At 45.0% G+C, this 21,481-nt stretch overlaps 1 protein-coding gene across 5 annotated transcripts in view; it reads left to right on the top strand.

Moving 5' to 3' along the window:
* The window catches only part of MYO7A (myosin VIIA), an 86,839-nt gene extending 65,832 nt beyond the window's left edge, over nucleotides 1-21,007 (top strand). For all 5 annotated transcript variants that reach the window (XM_038177874.2, XM_038177871.2, XM_038177870.2 and 2 more), the window contains 22 exons: nucleotides 725-851; nucleotides 4,738-4,857; nucleotides 5,607-5,780; nucleotides 6,178-6,405; nucleotides 7,575-7,745; nucleotides 8,810-8,927; nucleotides 9,219-9,345; nucleotides 9,460-9,629; nucleotides 9,741-9,931; nucleotides 10,516-10,640; nucleotides 11,472-11,629; nucleotides 12,746-12,899; nucleotides 13,075-13,230; nucleotides 13,431-13,536; nucleotides 14,357-14,470; nucleotides 15,260-15,347; nucleotides 15,435-15,541; nucleotides 16,407-16,592; nucleotides 17,313-17,429; nucleotides 18,159-18,242; nucleotides 18,534-18,653; nucleotides 19,037-21,007. In XM_038177874.2, the coding sequence (XP_038033802.2) occupies nucleotides 725-851; nucleotides 4,738-4,857; nucleotides 5,607-5,780; nucleotides 6,178-6,405; nucleotides 7,575-7,745; nucleotides 8,810-8,927; nucleotides 9,219-9,345; nucleotides 9,460-9,629; nucleotides 9,741-9,931; nucleotides 10,516-10,640; nucleotides 11,472-11,629; nucleotides 12,746-12,899; nucleotides 13,075-13,230; nucleotides 13,431-13,536; nucleotides 14,357-14,470; nucleotides 15,260-15,347; nucleotides 15,435-15,541; nucleotides 16,407-16,592; nucleotides 17,313-17,429; nucleotides 18,159-18,242; nucleotides 18,534-18,653; nucleotides 19,037-19,126 (3,031 nt within the window). In that variant the 3' untranslated portion in view covers nucleotides 19,127-21,007. The remainder of the gene's footprint in view (nucleotides 1-724; nucleotides 852-4,737; nucleotides 4,858-5,606; nucleotides 5,781-6,177; nucleotides 6,406-7,574; nucleotides 7,746-8,809; nucleotides 8,928-9,218; nucleotides 9,346-9,459; nucleotides 9,630-9,740; nucleotides 9,932-10,515; nucleotides 10,641-11,471; nucleotides 11,630-12,745; nucleotides 12,900-13,074; nucleotides 13,231-13,430; nucleotides 13,537-14,356; nucleotides 14,471-15,259; nucleotides 15,348-15,434; nucleotides 15,542-16,406; nucleotides 16,593-17,312; nucleotides 17,430-18,158; nucleotides 18,243-18,533; nucleotides 18,654-19,036) is intronic.
* The last annotated feature ends 474 nt before the right edge of the window (nucleotides 21,008-21,481 follow it).

The following is a 21,481-nucleotide window of genomic DNA, read 5'->3' as shown; positions in this document are numbered from 1 at the left end:
TAGTAGCTTACTTGTGGGCTTTTCCATGGGGTTTGTCAACATAACAGGCTGGCTGACTAGTTTTTGCTGCCTCACATATAGATGAGGAAGTACTGTTATCTCTCATTTTGCATGTGGAGAATAAAGTTTAAAGTCAAAAGTGGATGTTAATTCCCAAATTGAGATACCCGTCAATGTATCTGAGAATGTCTGTTTATACATAAGAGCTGGACAAACCTTGACCTCTGCTGGAGTTTTTAGTTCCCAACTCTTCCACAAAGCAAGGTCAGGTGTCTTAAGAGTAACAGCCAGCAAATGATGACTCCCAGCTGGTGGCTTTCTGTGAAATTTAGTTTAGGATATTCTCTTGATATCACTGGGAAACCTTTGTAAGAAAGACTCCATCTTTATAAGATAGACTCCATTTTCCAGAGGTGACATTCAGAGACTTGAACCTTGCCCCTGTCTTTTACTCCTCTTTTCTCTAAGAAGTGTTCATCAGCTGTGGAAAATCTTATCTGAAGCACAGGGAAAATTCAGTTGACATTACAGAACTGGTGAAGGATGGTGTTTTAGAGACAGTGCAATGACCAGAGTGACCATTGTTAGGATAGTTAAATTGATATCCTTGCAATTCCAAAAGGAACCTTTAAGTATCACATGCAGGCAGGGTCTGGCTCTTTCTGCTCACACTGAAAAACACCACCTGATCAACTCAAATGTTTTATCTTCATTCTTATTGCAGGGATGAAATCTACTGTCAAATCTGCAAACAGCTGACCCAGAACCCATCCAAAAGTAGCCATGCCAGGGGTTGGATCCTGATGTCCCTCTGTGTGGGATGTTTTGCTCCTTCTGAGAAGTTTGTAAAGGTAAATTGTAGATGATATTTATCTCAGGTACTACCTGCTGATACGTTTTCTTTTCCATCCTTGCAACCAGCTTTTCTCTTGGGTTTGACAGTGAAAAGCATCCTAGTCTTCAGCTGTCAGGAATGACAATGATATAAAGTCCCTAATCAGGAAGAAAAATGTGTATGTTCCCAAGATCAATGTCTAAAGTTAGTCAGATGAATTACTCCTAAGAAATGACTCTTTCTTTCCAGTGCCTCTACAGGAAGAGTAGACAACAAATTTAGATGATGCCTCCTGCATTCTAGATGAACAAAATTGATTAGGTGACTTCTCCTCAGAAACTGGATTATCAGAGGTCACAAGTGGAATTTGTATACCTAGAACGGCCACATTTCTCCCATTTCTCACATCCAAAGGTCTACGCATTCAGTCAAGCTTCTGTTGACTGTGCCAGTATAACCTTAGGCATGTCCTCTAATTTGTCAAGGAACAGTACTATGTGGCAAATTATAAATACAACTTAACATAAAAAATTGCACATAGAAAAGAAGTGGTTTAACTTACCTCAAGGTATGTTTGTATAGCTTTCTGCATACTACAACTTGCCCCACAATGTGTCATACTGAAATTGTCTAATTCTTTAAACAGACACACAGGAGATGAAATAGATGCTAAGGGGAGACCTCATTGCTCTATACAGCTACCTGAAAGAAGGTTGTAGCGAGGTAGACATCAGTCTCTTTTCTCGGGTGACAAGAGATCAGACACAAGGAAACAGCCTCAAGTTGCACCAGGGCAGGTTTAGGTCAGATATCAGGAAGAATTTCTTAATGGAAAGAATAGTTAGGCATTGGAACTGGCTGCCCAGGATGGTGGTGGAGTCACTATCCCTGGAGGTATTTAAGAGACATGTGGATGTGGTGCTTAGGGACATGGTTTAGAGGTGGACTTGGTGGTGCTGGGTGATGGTTGGAACTCATGATCTTCAGGGTCTTTTCCTCCTGACTGATTCTGTGATTCTCTCATTCTATGCAATGTATCTTCAGAAGCGGTGTGGATCATCTGGACTGAAGTCAGTGGGAGATAAGTGGCTTAACACCATTGAAAATATTTTTTTTTTTCTTAAGGATTTTCTTTTTTTTCTTGGGCAAAGTCCATGTTTTGTTCCTAGATTTGAACAGCCTGCCTTCCAAATGATTTATACACCTCAAGTCTGACGAACACCCACAGGGCCGCTCAAGTTAATCCCATGACTAAGAGTTTGGCTGGTTCAGGGCAAAGGGCTCAGCTCTTTGTCTTCGCTTTGCCATGACATGACAAGACTTCCTTTGTCCCCCTCAGATCTTTGAATGTTGGAGCCTGGACCTGCTCCCAGGCCCGCTGGAGATAAAGGTGTTCCATTAGTTTCCATAGATATCAGTCCTCAGGATTGAAAAAGCCAAAGCCAAGAATAGAAATCCCTTCTTCATCCCCAGGCCCTGCCAGTATGAAATCTAATAACACAGATAAATCACTGGCAAAGTGGCAGAAAATGAAATTATGTCTGGAAATGAGATCTGAGAAAGTATGTCACAGGAGATTGTGTGAATTTAAATCTTTAATAATGGAAAATTATTTTAGGTGAGTGAAGCACTTCTCTGAAATAATTTATGAGCAGCTTTGAAGCCTCAGGCATGTACCTCTGCCCAAAGTCCTGGTCCGTGCTGAAATACATGGTAATATTCCCAAAAGCTTTGGGGAAGGTTTTGCTAATTGTACTCTTATTCATCTTGGGCAGAAGATCAGCCCTTTTTTGCACTTTGGGCTGCTGGGGACAATAGGAAGTATTCATACCATCTAATTTCAGACACTTGCCTCCTTCTTACACTGTGTGGAGAGAGAGGGCTTCTCTACGGGAGAATTCTGAGACCGCAAGCCAGGGTCTCACTCTGAATCTCCTACCAAGAGAGTTTCTGTTCCCATGGGCAGCCTGTGGTGACCGAGGCTCCTGGGGTATGCATGTGAACACCCCCTGCAGTCACACACGCTGTGGTTTGCCTTTCCAAGCTCCAGTTTTGCAAACAGCAACACATAGGCAGTGACCTGGGCCATGTCTTGGAGCTCCTCTGAAGCCTCTGCATTAATCCAGAGGGACACCAGTGATACCTTCCACCTTAAGATGTTATGTTTCAAAATAAAACTTTCTCCCAATGAAATGTTGGTTCTGCCTCCCAACAGCATACTTTTCTTGTTTTGTAAAAAGCAGAGGAATAGTCAAAAAATTTCTGGTGTTTAGTAAATTCTTCACGTCAAAGCTACATTAGCCCAGGCCACCTAGTTCAGCTTGTTATGGACTGGGAGACAAACACCACATCAGCATCAGACCTTACTATCATGCTTTTAATCTATCAGTACCCTTTTTAAGGAGTTAGTAGTTGGCCAAATTCTGATTTACCACAAGTTTACTGACTTCTGCTTTAACCTTGCAATAGCTACAGCTGAATGATGATAGCCAGGCATTATCAGCCAGTTAAGAAAAGATGTTTTGTTAACCTCACCTATTTTCTAATTAATGCCTGAATCTTTTAGTAGCAGTTAGCCACTGTTTTAATAGAAGAAAAAGCTATTTTGGGTTTAACTTTAATAACAGCAATGTTATGGAAAAAAAAAGATGCTGAATTTCAAACCATTCTACAACTCTGAAATACGTCAATTAGGACTGAACATTTTGAGAAGGGTTTAGTTTAATGAGGCAGGTTTACATATGTTTTTCTGTTCCTAAATATGAAGGTCATGCTTTGGATCCTATTAGAAACCTTTATCATCTGCTAAGCACGGGTCAATACACATTATCTCTCATAAACTCTTGTTCTTTGTACCTTTTTTTAAAAATTAATAATGGACTTTGGTGGGAAGGTTCCACCCCAAAAAAATAGATATACAAAAATATATATAAATACAAGCATTATTAGCAGAATAATTAAAACTACACTTTTACACTGCATTGACTGCTTGCAATCATTTGCAACAGCTCCTACCCATATAGCCTGCTTCTTTTACCTAGCTATTTAGGAGTATCTCTGTAAGTTATGATTGATGGAGATGTCTGTTTCTCTACCAATATTATTTATAGAGTGTCAGTGTTATAAAGGACAGTCTGTGCTACCCAAGGAACAGCTGTGTTATCATTCAGAGAGCTATAAAGTTTCTCTAAAAGATATGATTTACAGAACTCTTAGTCTTAGCTACATGTTTGGCCAATGTATTTATGTAATATTTTTGAGTGTTTCTCTCATATTGTAGAAGTCACTGGATTTATCTTTCTGTACAACAATGTGATTGTATTTTTAACATATGGTGAAGTACTTCAAATTCTTTTTTAGAGTCTCTTAAAATACAGTTAAAAATCTAAGGAAATATCTGTTTGATATAATTGTGAAGTACCTTTTCAATTGGCAGATAAGTGTTCTGAGTGACATTTGCTTACAGTTTTCCTGATCATTATTTGTAGTGTTTTTGGTGTTTTGTTTTGTTTTGTTTTTCCATTTGCTCCTATCATTCTGGCCTACATTCAATAGCATTTTATGATACATCTTCAAAATACTTTCTGGAGATTGAAATCAATGGCAGCAATAGCAGAACATAAAATCTGCTGCACTGGCTTTGATCAAAGAGGTGTCTAGCCCTGTATCTTATATCCATCGAGGCCAGAAATGCATAGTGTAAGTACAAGGCAAGGGTGCAGAGTGTCTTACCTTCTCTCAGCTTCCAGCAATGTGGTTTAGGAAAGCCCTGAGCTTGAGTGGTATCCCTGCATTTAGCAGTCCCAGAGGGCTTTTCTCCAATAAATATTTGCTTTATAACCTTTGCAAATGTTTGGCTCCTCGAGCTGATGGTCTAACAAAGTGTTCCCTGCTGCAAACAGTATTTAAGGAACTTCATCAACGGAGGCCCCCCTGGTTATGCTCCCTATTGCGAAGAGAGGTTGCGGAGGACGTTTGCCAATGGGACAAGGACACAGCCACCCAGCTGGCTGGAACTGCAGGTATGAGCCCCTCCATCCCCTCCCCAGGCAGCTGGGGCTGAGGGTTGGAGCCTTTCACAAGAACCACATCTCTGGCAGGACAGAAAGCAGCGTGATTAAAAAAAAAAAAAAAAAAAAAAAAGCCTATTTCTCTCCAGAATTGTCAGGTGTTTCCAAAATACTGCATTCCCCTCACATGCCCCAGTGCATATTGAAGATCATGCCCTTTGCCAACATCAATACTTGTAAATTAAACGTATGCAAGAATGTTCTCGGGCACTGAGGCCAGCTGGCATTGAGCAAGCCCCCGTGTATGCTAGGAATTCTTCCAGATGAAGGATGCAGGCAAAACATCTTCTAAGAATGGGCCCTGGGCATCACAGCTGCCCAAGCATGCTCAAGGACAGCTATAGTTGGAACAAGCCCAGTTTATGCAATATATACTCATTTTCTGTGCTGCTTTACTAGCATAGACAATTGTGCTTCAGTGCCCAGGAGCATTCCTGAGCATGCTTAGATTTACTAGATTAGACACTTCAATGGCTGAATATATCATATACAAAAAAAGGAGATTTTCTCATGCTTCCAGTGGCTGACCATACATTATCCTGTTGAGAAGTACATTATGGAAGCATTGAAATGTAGTCAGTCACGGGGACCAGGAATTAGAAAACAGTTACCACTTGCTGGGGGGAAGACTACATAGGTAAATAGTCTAGATGGGGTTGAAATTTGCATACTTTCATAAAGTCTGGCTTTAACCCCATTAGGCAACAAAGTCCAAGAAACCGATCATGCTGCCTGTCACGTTTATGGATGGGACAACAAAAACGCTGCTGACAGACTCTGCAACGACTGCTAAAGAGCTCTGCAATTCTTTGGCCGACAAAATCAGCCTGAAGGACCGATTTGGCTTTTCGCTTTACATCGCACTTTTTGACAAGGTATGTTTTGTTTTTTTTTGATCCTGACTAGCTCTATATAAGAAAAGGGAGGTTCCCCTTGCTGTTACACACCTTCCAGAGGGCAGAAAGAAGGATGCTGCAGATGGCAAGCCAAAATGCCAGGAAGAAACACGTCTACTGTGCAGAGGCCAGCAGGATTTTCACAGTAACAGTCATACACTACAGCAGTGTTGCGGAAAGACTGTGAAATCTCCCTCCTCGGAGATATTCAGAAATTATTAACAGGAGAAGGCATGGAGCAACCTGAATCAAAGATGAGCCTGCTCCGAGCAGGAGGTTGGGCTAGAGGCTTCCAGAAGTGCCTTGGACATAGATATCTCTACGTAGAGATATCAGCCTTTAGATGGATTCCACCTTTTTCCTGTGCCCTGACTAGGTCTCTTCTCTGGGGAGTGGCAATGACCATGTGATGGATGCTGTGTCTCAGTGTGAGCAGTATGCCAAAGAACAAGGAGCACAGGAGCGCAACGCGCCGTGGCGGCTCTTCTTCAGGAAGGAGATCTTCACCCCCTGGCACAATCCGAGTGAGGACAACGTGGCCACCAATCTCATTTACCAACAGATCGTCCGAGGGGTGAAGTTTGGGGAGTATCGGTGTGACAAGGTGAGTGTCCTCAATAGCTTCCAGTCTTGTTCAACATATATCCTTGGCATGGCAAAGTACACTTCACCAAAGGGGATGAGGAATCTTCCTCCATGATCACCTACTAAGACTAGGTATTATGGTGTGCACTTAGGAAACAAGAGCTGCAGGAATCAGATCCTCTTGGCTGGGAATATACCAGACTCTCCCATGTGCTACATGAGCACCCTCTCTTGTTGACTTTTGGTGGGAGACTGAATGGCCACCTCATCCATCAGCCTCAGTTTGGAGGGCTACAGAAACCCTTTAACCTGATCAGGAGTACACAGCAGGATCTTGTTTGGTGAATCCTGCTAAGCTTTAGACCTAAGACAGGCTTTTCAGGATACTCAGACCTGTGCTATGCAATATAAACACAGCAATACTCCCAATATCCAATATTGAGGGACATTGGCAGCAGAAACCTATGCCAAAAAAAGTCTCTGTGAGCTTACAGAATTATTCCAGTGTCACTGAAATAAGCATCTCAAGAAACATCAAAATCTCTGACAGTGTCCATAACATTTTTTTTTTTTTGCTTGTGTTCAAAATCATCCAGGTGTCAAATTGAAGATACCCCTCTTCCTCATAACCCACTTGTTCTCCTGTGGATCAGTAGAGTCCAGGCACCCTGGGAAATGAAGCATCTTTTCCCATCCATATTGCAGGAACTTGTTCTCTTGTTCTCTTGCTCCTCATCTCCCTTTGCTTTTATTATCTAAGTAGCTCTATTATTTCATCCCAAAGTGCTTGGAATGCAGCTGAACTAAAGCAACAATTTACCGTTTTGCATTATGCACAGGTGCTTCGTTTGCAGGGCTTCTCAGGTTTCAAATTCATGGATGCACACAGTTTGCAACCACTAACTCTGTTTACCATAGCAAAATCACCCACTGCTGCAGGCAACTGATGTTGCAGACATCAGAAGCAGAAATTCACACACTACAGTGCCTTGCATTGTGCTGATCACTGAATGTGTTATAGCTCACTCATAGTGAGCATACTGATCAATTTCCTGAATTTTGGATGTGCAACGCACTGGTGAAATTCTACTGAAAGGAAATTCTTCCCCTACAGAGGACTCCTTGAGGATGGATGTTGTGGTGAGTGGCCTGGTAGCAGGATTGAGTTGGCTTGTTTGATTCCCACAGGAAGAAGATCTGGCAGAACTGGCTTCTCAGCAGTACTACGTGGACTATGGGTCAGAAATGGTACTGGAAAGACTTCTAAACCTAATTCCATCCTACATCCCGGACAGAGAGATCACAGCTTCGAAAACGGTGGAGAAATGGGCTCAGCTCATTATAGCTGCACATAAAAAGGTGGGACAATACATTACCTGGCAAGGGCCAAGTAGCTTCCATAGCATCATGTGCCTTCTAAACACACATCAGATGCTGTAGCTCAGCTCTTGGCCTTGCCTGAAGCTAAAGCAAAGGGAAAAGGGAAAATTTTGCACTAATATTCAGCATTATGTCTACTTTCAATGCAAGGTCTGACAGGAGAAGACAACCTGCAGAGATTCACTGTGAGAAGGAAAATGACATCTCTGGGGTTTCATTCCTGATAGACACGACTGTGGTGTTACTCTTTGTAGTACAGTGGTGTCTCGTGTCCCAGTACTGAGACCTTATTGTGCCAGATGTTGTGTAAAACATCCCTGGTGTCTATCTGTGACACCCTCCAGCAGATTAATCAAACACCCACTTCCCATAACTCATTACCACCATGAGGGTTGGTCATGCAGGTGTGAGGACTGGCACTCACTAAAAGGCAAGGGCCAGCTTCAGATTAAGACCCCTAAATGCAAGCATCTCCATGTTTGCTTGGGTCTCACCTCCTGGTTTTGCCAGTGGAAACCCAGGGTCACAATTCAATAGACTAAACGTAGGTGCTTGGGCTGTTCCTGGTCCAGAAAGGCCTGGATCTTGCAGGTCGTCCACCAGCCACCTGTCAGCCAGTTAGAGAAGTCTCAGGTTTCTGAAAACATCCTAAATGAAGCTAGCTGCCTGTGCTTAAGGGCTGTTGAGTATCTATTTCCAGCTAAAGGACTGCCGGGCTGAAAGTCAGGCACCCATATTAGGGAAACCCAAAGTTAGTTGAGATTAATCCCACCCAGACTTGTCACTCTAGATTCTTGCCCAGATTCGTCAAAGGCAAATTATTTCCTCAAGTGGGAACCAAATTTTTTTCTAGGACTTTGTCCAACTTATCACTTGTTCCTGTAGGATTTTGCTTGGCCCTTAACATCATCAAGATATAAATTAATATTGATTCCAAGATCTTCATATGGCATGGATTGGATGAGTTTCAATGTAGTTTTACTCTCTTCCTAGATATAACTGGATTTGTGCTTCATGTTGGTTGTGGTTTGCTTTGTTGGTAGGGAATTTATACTCAGAAGAGGACAGACCCCAAAAAAGTCAAAGAAGAGGTGGTGGATTTTGCACGTTTCAAGTGGCCTTTGCTGTTTTCTCGGTTTTATGAAGCCTTCAAATTCTCAGGTGAGTCAGTAGAGCACATCCCTGGTGCATGGGATAGTCAAAGGCAAAAGTAAGAAGAGTTAGGAACTTCACAGACAATAAGACCTAATGGGCCATCTATGTGGTCTGTTTTAGATACATTATTTTTTGGTGCATCCTGATTACCAATGGCTCAGTCTATGATTCTGCCACTATTTTTCTTACTGAAAATAAATGTTTTTTTTTAACATTGCGTTTTCCTTTGAAATACACACAATATTTTATATCATAAGACCCCTCCTGAACTGATCATTTGTCTTGACTTCAAAACAGGGCCAAGCCTCCCTAAAAATGATGTGATTGTAGCTGTCAACTGGACAGGGGTGTACTTTGTGGATGAACAGGAGCAGGTTCTCTTAGAACTCTCTTTCCCAGAGATCACAGCTGTGTCAAGCAGCAGGTAAGGAAGGATAAGTTTAGCTGGTGATCTTACCCTAAAGCAGTCTTTTCCCAGGCTTTGCCTCTTGAGCCCATTATATTTCCTGTTTATATCTTCTCTAAAAACATATCCCAGAGGGGGAAAGCTGCAAGGACAGAGTTTCACCTTGGCCACCATTAAAGGAGATGAATACACTTTCACCTCCAACAATGCAGAGGATATCCGGGACCTCGTGGTGACCTTCCTTGAAGGACTAAGGAAAAGATCCAAGTATGTGGTCACTCTCCAAGACAACCCAAACCCTGGTAAGTCAGTAGTCCGATCCAGTGGCAAGCATGTAGGCACATTAGTTATTCCAAAGGGATTTGGGGAAAAAAAATAAAAAATAAAAATACTAATGGTTGTTTTTATTGCAGTGGGAGAAGAATCTGGGTTCCTCAGCTTCCTGAAAGGAGACCTCATAGTTCTTGACCAGGACACAGGAGAACACGTGATGAACTCGGGGTGGGCTAATGGGTTCAATGAACGGACCAAGCAGAGAGGGGATTTCCCAACAGATTCTGTCTACGTCTTGCCAACAGTCACCATGCCTCCCCTGGAGATCGTGGTGAGTTGTCTTACACACAGCAGAGCTCGATACAAAGCCCAAGGAGGTCAAAGCCTTCTTGGAGAGCTTAGATCTAGCCAGAGGCTTCCTGACAAGAATGTGGAAACCAGTGTGGCAGAGAGAGGTGGCAAGTTGTCCAAGTCAGAAGTGGTCTGTTCTAGTAGTGTCTCAGCCTTTCCTCTGATCTTTTCACTTTGAGGACTTGTGGCTTGAAATATCCAGGAACCCTGCTACACCCTCCAGCTGGCCTGATTAATTTCCACTGTATTTGGGGTTAGAGGAAGCCGCTACATTCACATATGGAGCTGTAGGATCCAAAACACTTTCTCCTCATTAGGAAATGATCCGCATGATAGAAACGTTATTCTTTCCTTAGTGACTGAGAATGGCACAGAGAAATGAGAGGTGCACAGTATTTACTGCCTAGTAACTGGAACTAGTGGGTTACTCTTACTCACTCACAGATGGTCTTTTCATTTTGTATCTGCTTCCCTTCTCTGGATGCTTCAAATATATATTAATTCAAATATATATTAATATTTATATGAAACCTATTATGTGACAGAGAACTTTTCATCCCACAGGCACTCGTCACGATGACCCCTGACCAACGGCAAGACGTTATCAGAACCTCTCAGATGGCAATTTCAGACAGTGAGGAGAGGGTGAAGCCATACACCTTGGAGGAATTTTCCTATGATTATTTTAGGTGATTTTTTTCATCTATTTCAAAAAAAAAAATACAGGAGTAGGAATCATCTCCAAGTAGCTTGGGAATCAGGAATTTTTTGGCTGCTGGAAGAGACTCTAAATATCTCTTTGTGTGATTCTATACAACTGCAGTCTCCAGTTTGGAACATGGTATATGGGTTATAAATTTTCCACAGACAAGGTTTTATGAGGGATTCCTTAATTGTCTCAGCAGAGGTTTAAAAGTGTGAAATTTGATGTTATGTGGGAGGCTGTGCTTAGAGGTCTAGTATTCCTTCCCAGTGATCCCATACCCAGCCTGATACCATGTAGGCAGCAGGTGAATTAGACAGGGACATTTTCCTCTCAGCTCCAAAGCATGCACCACTGCTGAATGTAGCTTATCAGACTGATCAAAAAACTCCTACTCCTGTTCAGAGGGGTTGGCAGTCCATGAAGACAGACCAAGTCCTGTGAGATGTCTCCACCCTGGTGGGTTTGTTCTATTGGGCAATATTCTTTCATTGTTGCTGCCCATCTCTCTCACCACCCATTGCCATCACCCCTCCTCTTGTGGTTAGAAGTTGTGGGTTTTTTTTTCAGTAGAAAAGGTTGTTTGGGTGCCAGTGCTTGGGTAGGGTCCAAACAGGACTTTTCTGAGCCCTAGGAAAGGAAAAATGACCATCTTTGGGCAGAACTAGAGATGGATACTCTCATAGTTGTGACTTCCCTCTTGGTATGAGTTCATTTGTCAGGTGTTGTGAGCAACCAGGTGAAGCACTTGTTACACACAGTCTATTTTATCCCAGTAACCTCTCTGCCTTTCCTTTTGCTTTGCCATTGCCATCAGGCCACCTCCCAAGCACACCCTGAGCAGGGTTATGATCACCAAGAGCCGTGGGAAGGACAAGCTGTGGTGTTACACCCGTGAGCCCATCAAACAGCCATTGCTGAAGAAGATCCTGGGGAGCGAGGAGCTGTCCCAAGAAGCCTGCATGGCCTTCATTGATATCCTTCCACTGCCTGGGGCAGCCCTTGGGCAACAGGGGCAACAAGCAAAGGGCTGAGCAGGCTCTTCAGAGACCCAAGTAAAGCCCATATAAAGGTTTTGAGACCCTCGTAAGGGCTTTGAGACCATGTCATGGACTTGGAGATGGGTATGATCCCAAAATCTGTATTTGAACATCCTTGAGATCTGAGGGGCGTCTGTACTTCTCAATAAGCAAGGTCTTGGGAGCAAGTTACTCAGTCTTGCAGGTGCACATTGCTTAGTGGTTAACTCAACAGTTCTGCTTTGGCTTGTTTCAGCTCTCCAGGATGCATCTGCTGTAGAAGGGCATAGACCTTTATGACCATTATGGTTGCAAACTCGTCCTCATGGCCTCAGGGACAGGGTCTGGTGACTGAGTATCAATTTCCTGGCAGAATAAAGACAGCATGGGAGAAAGAAGCTAAATACAAATATAATCCCAACCTGTGAGAGTCGCCTTTGTATTTTGGTGGGGTTTTGCTCTAGGATCCAGACTTTACTTTGAACAGTTCTGTTGGTACAAACCTGGTACTGATGCTACCACTGTTACTGCTGCTACAGTTTTCCTCCTAGCAGCAAATAACAGCAGTAGCAGGAACTAAAAGGACTGGTAAAAATTAAGAACGTCTGCAATTTTATCATTCTCCTTTCAGTGATTTTTCTGTGTCAAACATGTTTATTCAGAATACTGTGACCTGTTGTCATGCAGAATAGGTACTATATGGTGAAGTGGTCATCGTTTGGTTTATGTTACCACAGCTCCAGTGCTGTCTGCAGAGCTCTGCCTCATGACACCAGCTGAAAATTTGGTCTTTTACAGTGGCACCACTGTATGTGATCAGGGAACACAGTAGTCACAGAGCTTTCCTAGGCCTACATCCCAACCCCAAAGTAGTTCTTTCCAACCTGAGATGATGCATGGAGAGAGGGCTCGCTGGACATCTCCTAAATAAATTTAAAGCCTTACCACAGTGCCCTCTCCACCAAATTACAGACATTTCTGTAGTCAAACGTGGGATGTCTTTTATCGCATCGTCAACAGAAAGGCTTCTCCAAACCTCCCACTTAGCTGATCCTTGACTCCTGCCTCCCACCAGTGCTGAAGTACATGGGTGACTACCCATCCAAAAGGACCCGCTCAGTCAATGAGCTGACAGACCAAATATTTGAAGGTGCCTTGAAAGCTGAGCCTCTGAAGGATGAAATCTACTGCCAGACCCTGAAGCAGCTTACAGACAACCACATCAAGTAAGAGTTGTTGGTTTTGCTTGGCCCTAAGACACTAGCCTCTGTTGGGCAAAGGAGGTCTGGAGTCTAAGCGTGTCTCCTCCCTTCTAGCTGAGAATCACCCACCCATGCCAGAGAACAGAGCCACGTCCATGCTGTAAGTAACTTTTTCTCTCCTGGATGTCTCCTTGTTTAGGTACAGTGAAGAGAAAGGCTGGGAGCTGCTGTGGTTGTGTACAGGCCTTTTCCCTCCAAGTAACATCCTCCTGCCCCATGTCCAGAGGTTTCTGCAGTCCCGAAAACATCACCCATTGGCAGCAGACTGTATCCAGAGACTCCAGAAAGCCCTAAGGTACAGCACCAAAAGACCTCGTAGTCCTGACCATGTCACAGCATCCAAATATGCATTAGAAATTACACGTAGGAGATATTTTGGTAGTAGTTGCTGGGACACTGAAAGCTCACAGCCTTTCTCTGCATTCAGCCAAGCTGAACTAAAAGGACTTTGGGTGGAGGATGAAGCTGTGGCACTTGCCTCTCCCTGTTTTGCAGGAATGGATCCAGAAAGTACCCTCCCCATCTAGTAGAAGTGGAAGCCATTCAACACAAAACCACCCAGATTTTCCACAAGGTTTACTTTCCTGATGACACCGATGAGGTAAATGCAATAGAAGGAAACTTCATTTTTGTCAGGATGGCTGTCAATTTCCTTATTAAAATCCCAGAAAAGGCTACTGTTGTTTCTGATTTAGAAAAATTTAGCCTTCCCAGAAGAGTCTGAAACAGAGCAGTGTCAGAAAGATCCATCCTCATCTACCCTGATGAAGCAGGATGGAAGACTGGAGCTCAGGGGTCTAATTTCCTGCAATTCACCTTCTCCAGATATGGGTGCTGAGTCAGCCTTCATTGCAAATTTTGACCCCAGGAAGAGGGAAACAGGATGTTCTCATCTCCATCCATGCCCTCAGTGGTTCACAGGCCTTGGCCATCAGTTATTTGCAGCCTCGACTGACAAATATATTCCACCAAACCATACCCAGGGACTGGGCAGGGAGCTGGCAAGCACGAAACTAAAATTATTCCCCATTCTGACCTGAGATGACGCAGAAATCATAACATCTGCACTCAGGAACCTTTCATTAATCATCTTAGACATTAATCAGGCAGGTAGATAAATTGAGGCTGGGGCAGATAGGCATGTCCTTGCAGGTACTGCTCTCTCATGCTACTGATTAGTCTTCCAGTGAGGCTTGCCTGCTCTTCTTTTCTGTCATGCCCTTGGGCACAACTAAATTCTTCTATTTCTAAGGGAGTTTATATGAAAAGCAGTGCACACCCACGAAGGGAAGAGGGTAGGTATTCTTCTCCAGTAGCTGTGTGTGTGCCCATGTTTTTCTGTAACGGGGTTTTACAGATCTTCTGGGACTTCTTATCACTCTGAATATTTTTTCTATGTGACCAGTAATCCTTCTTTGTAGGCATTTGAGGTGGAGTCCAGCACAAAAGCCAAGGATTTCTGCCAGAACATCTCCAACAGGCTGCTCCTGAAGTCCTCCGAAGGCTTCAGCCTCTTCGTCAAAATCTCTGACAAGGTGAGTGGCCCACACAGATGGTGCCAAAGCACTCGGTTCTTCAGAGCAATCATCTTAAAGTGCTTAAAACACAAGCAAGAAAATGTCTCCTGTGTTGAGAGCAAGTGGCTTTAATGCCTGATGATAGCACTGTGGCAGCCTGTTGTGTCCTGCTGATTTAGGGATCCAGGCAGAGCCATCCTATGTGCAGGATCTCACACTAATTGCAGCCCAGTGCATTCCTGGGTGATCCGGAGTGGTGCAAGAATCACTCTTTTTTTGCCTTTGTTGTCATTTTTGTCATTTTTTGCCCAAAGAGGTCACTGCATTGTGAATTAGTTGAATGTTAAGCAGCACAGTGGCACTGACAGGTGGAGCCAGCCTGGTCCCCTCCAGGTTGCTGTTCCTGTGATGCTGCATTGATTCGGGGCAAAGGAGATAGGATCCATCAGAAGAAAGAGGTAGAAAACCCATGTGGCTGAGATGGTGTCCTGGTTTTGGCTGGTTTATAAGGATTAAGAAAAATGTGCAAGCTTAGAACTGCCTGGGGCAACTGGAAGAAATCTACAGAGATAGTCATTGGGAAGGGAAATGAATTGCTCCAGGGAAACGGGAAGGTGCAATAAGGATTAATGGGTGGAATTAGAGTGAGGTGTTGGCAACAGCTTTCTGGCATCAGCAGTTTGTAGCACAAAAGTCTAATTGAGACAAAGCAGTGAGCAACAACCATAGGAGATGGGGCAAGAGCCAGCCCTGCTTGTGGCCTCTCGCTGCTTCCTCAGCTTTTGTAACCACGTGCTGTGCCCCCAGGTCATCAGTGTGCCCGAGGGCGACTTCTTCTTTGACTTTGTGAGACACCTGACGGACTGGATAAAGAAAGCAAGACCAGCAAAAGATGGTAACAGTGACTTTGCTCCCTTTTGGGTCATGCACAGCCCTCCTTCAGCCCTTAGCTCTTAGCTCTGCTCCCTGCTTCCTTCCACAGGTATAGTGCCTTCCCTCACCTACCAAGTGTTCTTCATGAAAAAGCTGTGGACCAACACAACGCCTGGAAAGGACTCGATGGCAGATTCGATCTTCCACTATTACCAGGTGCTCGGGGAACCTGAGGTAGCAGCAGAGACTTTGGGAGGAATTAGGGTGGAAAGACTGTGTATGTGCAGATGGACATGAAGTTTTACCTTAAAGAAAACAAAGTCCTGCCTTGAACAGAGAGCTACAAAGAGCAGTTGGGCTGTATGGCAAGGACCAGGCTTCATGCATTGTAGGGCAATCAGCTCAGCTGGGATTTCGGCCAGATGTTCTTGGGCAAGTAGCAAGAAGTGGGACTCAGTAGCACTCAGCGTTAGCAGTGGGGACAAATTCACAAGGTTTTCAGCTCCTCCATTCCTGGACATCAGCCGTGATGGTCCCAGCAGCAAGTCAAGAAGCTGCAGCTCTTCTGCACTTGTTTCTTCTGACAAAAGACACCTGCATATCCCAAAGGTTTCTCATACACGCATGCAAATACACAGATATTCCCCGTTTTCTTGCCTGGGTAAAAAGCAATTGTCCCAATATGACCATATCCTCTGATGCTTTGATAGTGACGTGACACATTTTCAAGCATCTTTTCATAATGGGGGAATAGACTGAAAAAAAAATGAATAGGAAAAATAAAGGGAGAAAAAAACCACAATCATATTAAATTCCAATTGTCCACTACTAGGGTTGATTTTCAGCAACAAGGGAGGGAGAATGAGGCTGTAGGTTGACACATCTGATACCTAATGCAGAGCATCGTGGTCTCAGCTGAGCAGCTGCCTGTCCACCACACTTGGCACAACTACTGCGAGTGTTCCTAAGGCAGAGCCTCATATCCAGGAGCTGGAGATGTCCAAAAATGTGATTTAGCAGCAGAGGGTGAAGGTCTGAGGCCACCCCCTCTATTTCTGAATGTTTTTTTTTCCACATACAGGAGTTACCAAAGTACCTGCGTGGCTACCACAAGTGTACACGGGAAGAGGTCCTGCAGCTGGCAGCTCTCATCTACCGGGTGAAGTTTGAGGATGACAAATCCTATTTCCCCAGCATCCCCAAGCTTCTGAAGGAGCTGGTGCCTCAGGACCTCGTCCGGCAGCTCTCTCCAGATGACTGGAAACGGGTAAAACGGCAGCTTTAGTCATAGGTCAAGCTTGGTGGGGGGAATCCCAGCATCTTGTGTGATTTGTCTGATGTTCAACACTGAAGTCAGGTTGCCAGAAGGAGTGACCCATGGTCCCTCTTGAGCCTTAGCAGAGCCACAACTTCTCCAACAGCACCAAGAGAAGGCATTGTACATGTGTTTAGACACACGCACACATTGCTGTGGGCTGTGTGCTGCACGTTGCTGTGACTGTAGTGGTAGCTGCAGTGCTGTATGGACACCTGCTAGGGGATGGTCTCATGTAAAGCTTTGTTTTTTAAAGCAGACTGCTGAGCAGAGAGGCAGTCCTCCCTGCTTTACACAAGACCTGTGGCACAGGTACAGACAAGACTAGGCCATAAAGGAATGTAGATGTCTCACTGCCAAGAAACAATCTTCTAAGTCCTTTCCATTTGCTGAGGCTTAAACTTGTATCTTAAACTTGGGACTTTCTTGGCCCAACTAATACTTAATTGTTCCAAAAAAACTTGCCCTCTGAGAAGAGCTAATAGGCAGGAAGAACTGATCACAGGTTCACCATATGCTGTAGGTTGTTAATGAATCTCAGTGAAAACCCATGAAGCAATTATGGTTTCTGGTAGGATAGTCCATCTTTGTAGCATGATGCTCCTTTCCCTGCAAAAACCCTTGGTCCAAGGCAATGCAAACCCTCCAGCCCTGCTGTCCTCTCTGTTGCAGTCCATCGTGGCATACTACAACAAGCACGCAGGCAAAACGAGAGAAGAAGCCAAGCTTGCCTTCCTAAAGATTATCTTCAAGTGGCCTACATTTGGATCAGCATTCTTTGAAGTGAAGGTAAGTGAAGGCAGAAGGCACACCTGCCCTGCCTGGGGGTTCCCTGGCAGCTTTGAGCCAATATCAGAAGTCCCATATCACGGAGGGGTTCCAGGTATGAGGGGTTGTTCCAGTGCCTGGACTGGAACAACACTGATAAGACAGGGAAAGGATGTAAGTTTCTCCATCAGTAAGGGGCTGAGATATTCATTTATGGCTGCACTATCTTTTTACTATACTCGGGTATTGTAGAGCATCCACGTATCTCAGCCCTCTTAGAGTCTAACCTCACAGCTTTGCTTTTGAGGAGGCAAGAGCCATTCCCTGTTTTGTGAAGGCAAAGGGGAACGTAATTTTCACAGACCTGCACACACCGTGAACCCAATCCAGACCATCCACCATGGCACCAAGTTCCTATCACAGGCAGGAGAGGCCAGTAGTGATGAAGTCCAAGAACTCTGGACACCTTATTGCAACCCCCCATACTCAGGGACCATACAGTAAGCATGGCCTAGAAACACGATGCTGAAATTGTTCGTGATATCCTTGAACTTAGTAGGCACCTTAATTTCTGTCACGTTCATTAGATGGCATAGAGGATCAGAATAATATCCTGTGATTTCTTCACCTAGAGTGATTTGGCTGCCAAATGTAAATGCAAATGCTGGCAGAAGATACTGGGTGAGGAAATAGGAAAGGGCCTGATTTAGCACAACGCTTCCCCTAACCAATTCATCTCGTTTCCAACAGCAAACTACAGAGCCAAATTATCCAGAAATCCTTCTAATTGCCATCAATAAGCATGGAGTGAGCCTCATCGATCCCAAAAGCAAGGTAAGCAAGACTGAGGTCTTCACCAGGTGCTCCTGAGCCAACTCCCAACCCCTTACAGAGGTCATCCCAAAGGCTGTGTTGTTCCACCAGCCACATGGACCTTCCAGTAGAGCACTCCTCCACAAGAATGGGGGACCCACAGTCTTGCACCTCACTGCTGTTCCTGTGAGGCCATGGCTTATTCTCATTTCAGCAGACATCCTTTGGTCTGCTTGAAGTGAAAGGTCCCCACAGCCCTTTATAAAAGCTGAGGCTCTCATGTGTTGAGTTTGAGTCTTGTGTTCCCACCAGGATATTCTGATCACTCACCCCTTCACCAAGATCTCCAACTGGAGCAGTGGCAACACCTACTTCCATATAACTATCGGCAACCTGGTGAGGGGAAGCAAGCTGCTCTGCGAGACATCCCTGGTAAGGAGTGCTAAAGATTTAAAAGGCACAGTTAGAACAAATCCTGGCTTTGGCAGGCCAAAATTAAAAGTCCTGCTGTGTTGTTATTAATTTGGGGCGTTCGCTTTATTTTTGGCCATTTCCAAATCCACTCCCCTTCCAAAGCTCCGCACATCCTTATCCTCAGCAGCCTCCTGGGAGAGACTCACCCTGCAAATTGTGTTTGATCCTTTGTGTCAGGGCCTTATCACCCAAGGAGAATTGTGGAAAAGGGAAAAAAAATAAAAATAGACCTGGAAACATATGTGTAAGTTCACGACTTGTAGCAAGTGTATTCAACAGGCATGAGCCAGAGACCAAGCTGTGCTGTAAAGGCAGGTTAACATCTTCTCTCTCCTCACCAGGGCTACAAGATGGATGATCTTCTGACCTCGTACATCAGCCAGATGCTAACAGCCATGAGCAAACAGAGGAGCGCAAAGGGTAGCAAGTGAACTGCAAGAAGCCACTGGCAGGTGGCCATGGGGCTAATTCGCCAGCTGAGGTCTGTGGGGTACCCGTGCAGCTGGGGGAGAACCTTTGCCTCCCAGATGTGGAAGATGAGCCGAACGCCGTCAGGGAGTTCGCTGGACTCTGACCTCGAAGGCTCCAAAACCACCTCCCCTTCAAGTGAGGATGACTATCTCTGACCTCCCGTCCTCCTTCCCCACCCTGCGCCCCAAATCCACCTCAAACCTCAAAGATTTCCAGGGGACACCACCACTCTCAGGCAGTGACTGAGCAAAGAAACTCCAGCAGGACGTTTGCCTGAACCCAACGGCTGGCATGGCAAAGGCTCCGGGAAGAGGATTTGTGTGTGTGTGTGCGTGTGTGTGTGGCTTGGTTTGGTTTGGTTTGTGTTTTTATTTTAAGTAAGGAGAGAGCTACCGAGATGCTAACGGCTTTTGCTGAGCTTATGGGCATTTCAGGCTTGAAGAGGAGCAGCAGAGCCCCAGTCCGTGCTGGAAAGGTGTCCAATGAACACTGCAGGGCTTGTTTTTTTTGACATTACAAGAGAATACTCCGTGTTCTTAAGGACAGGAGGAAAAAGGAGACTGGGAGGAGCACATTTTAACCAGGAATCAGAACAAACAAACCACTAATCGAACAGGCTAGAGTACTGAAGTGCTGTCCGTGCAATGCTGGAAATATTTAAAGAACAAATTTTAAAGTTCTGTTTCTTCTTCTTCTATTTATTTTTTAAAATACTAAAAAGAAAAAAAAATAATAATCCTGCAAATTGTGCCGGTATCTGGACGATGACTCAGGGCTGAGGGCGACCTGCAGGACAATTCCTCGCCCGAGGATCCCCCCAGCATCGTGATAGCCAGAGACTGGGGCACATCTTCCCCAACCTAAGGGCTCAGCTGGGAGCAAAGCTCAGAAGATTTCATCTCCTTTTGCCCCCCTGTGTCCAGACAATTTAACCCTGGGAGGATCTTCACTGCAAGCTTCAACGTGGATGTAAGGATTTTGAAGTTCCTGCTCTCGGAAGATTGTGGCCAAGCCCACGTGCAGAAAGGGCTCTGGTCTAAACGGGGACTTGGCCATCACCACTGGAAAAAAAAATTAATGATTTTGTTGTGCTTTTGTGTGTGTTGCTGTATAAAAGGGCTCTCTCCCCGTCCTGGTTGGACCCTGAAGCACTCTCAGAGAGGACAGGCTCGTGATTTCGGTGGGGTTTTCTCCATCTTTGTTTGGCCCTGCTGATCTGCTGGAGCATCGGGTGCCTTTCCAAAATCCAGGCTTCAGCGGAGCACGTGCCTGGGCAGGTGGCATCAGGAGGGGTGAGAATTGTCCGCCGAGATCTGATGTTGGTGTCACCAACCAGTTAAGCTCCAGTATCCCTTGCTGGGCTTACTGGGCTCAGTCCCCCAGCAGCGCTGCCTGCCAGGCTGCCAGGAGCACAGCACCTGACGGGGATGCAGCAGTGGCTTTGGACCTCGGTTTCTCCACCAAAGCAAACAAAATGCTGCTTGGAGACGTCCACCAGCCAGCCAGGGCTGCTAGGAGATCCCCCTTACCACCACCACGAGCCTCCAGCCACCCCTGCCTCCCAGAACACGCTCAGTAGACAATGCAGCCTAGAAATGTTCTCCTGTGCTGGTCTGGGCCAGCTTTCCCCCACCGCCACCCTCATCCCTTCGTTCACAGCCCTGTTGGCCTCCCGTGCACCCCACCATGTAGGGGGTGCTGGGACTCCGTGTGTGCGTGTGCCTGTGTGTCATATGTATTAGCATCTGCTGGCCTCTTTGTATTCACACCGAGCAATGTAACACGAAAAAAAAACGTATGTCCAAGTAAAATATTCTCATTAAAAGGCATAAAATGGCTCATGGGAGGCTGTCCTGCACTGTGCTGTCGTGGTGGTGGCTCCACGGGTGGGATCAGGGCCCCCAGGTCCTCAGCAGGGAGAGGACTTCTGGTGAAATGGGACTCCTGGTGAGAATATCCAGCAATGGGGAGCTTGACACAAAAATTAAGAAAATTAAGGAGGTGGGTAGGGAGCTAACACCATCATTAGGAAGCTTTCTGCATGCTTCATAGATCTAGAGCTGCTCTACACCCATCCTTTTGCCCTTTTCTGAAGGAAGCTATTGCTTTTTTTGCACATCTAGCTTCCAAAATACTCCAAAATTGGAAGCTTGGAAAGATTTGAGGGCTCATCAACACAGTCAGCTTTGAAACCTAGTACTTCCCTTTCACCTTTCATTTGTGACATGTTCATTCAGCAAACACCCCTCTGAATGATGATGATCTGAATGCCACACTCTTCCCCTTTCCCAATCCCCTGGAATAAGAACAAAAGA

The sequence above is a fragment of the Anas platyrhynchos genome, chromosome 1, assembly GCF_047663525.1.
Source record: "Anas platyrhynchos isolate ZD024472 breed Pekin duck chromosome 1, IASCAAS_PekinDuck_T2T, whole genome shotgun sequence".
Classification (NCBI taxonomy): Eukaryota; Metazoa; Chordata; class Aves; order Anseriformes; family Anatidae; genus Anas; species Anas platyrhynchos.
Note: the sequence above shows the minus strand (reverse complement) of the source record. Positions and strands in the feature narration are given on the sequence as shown.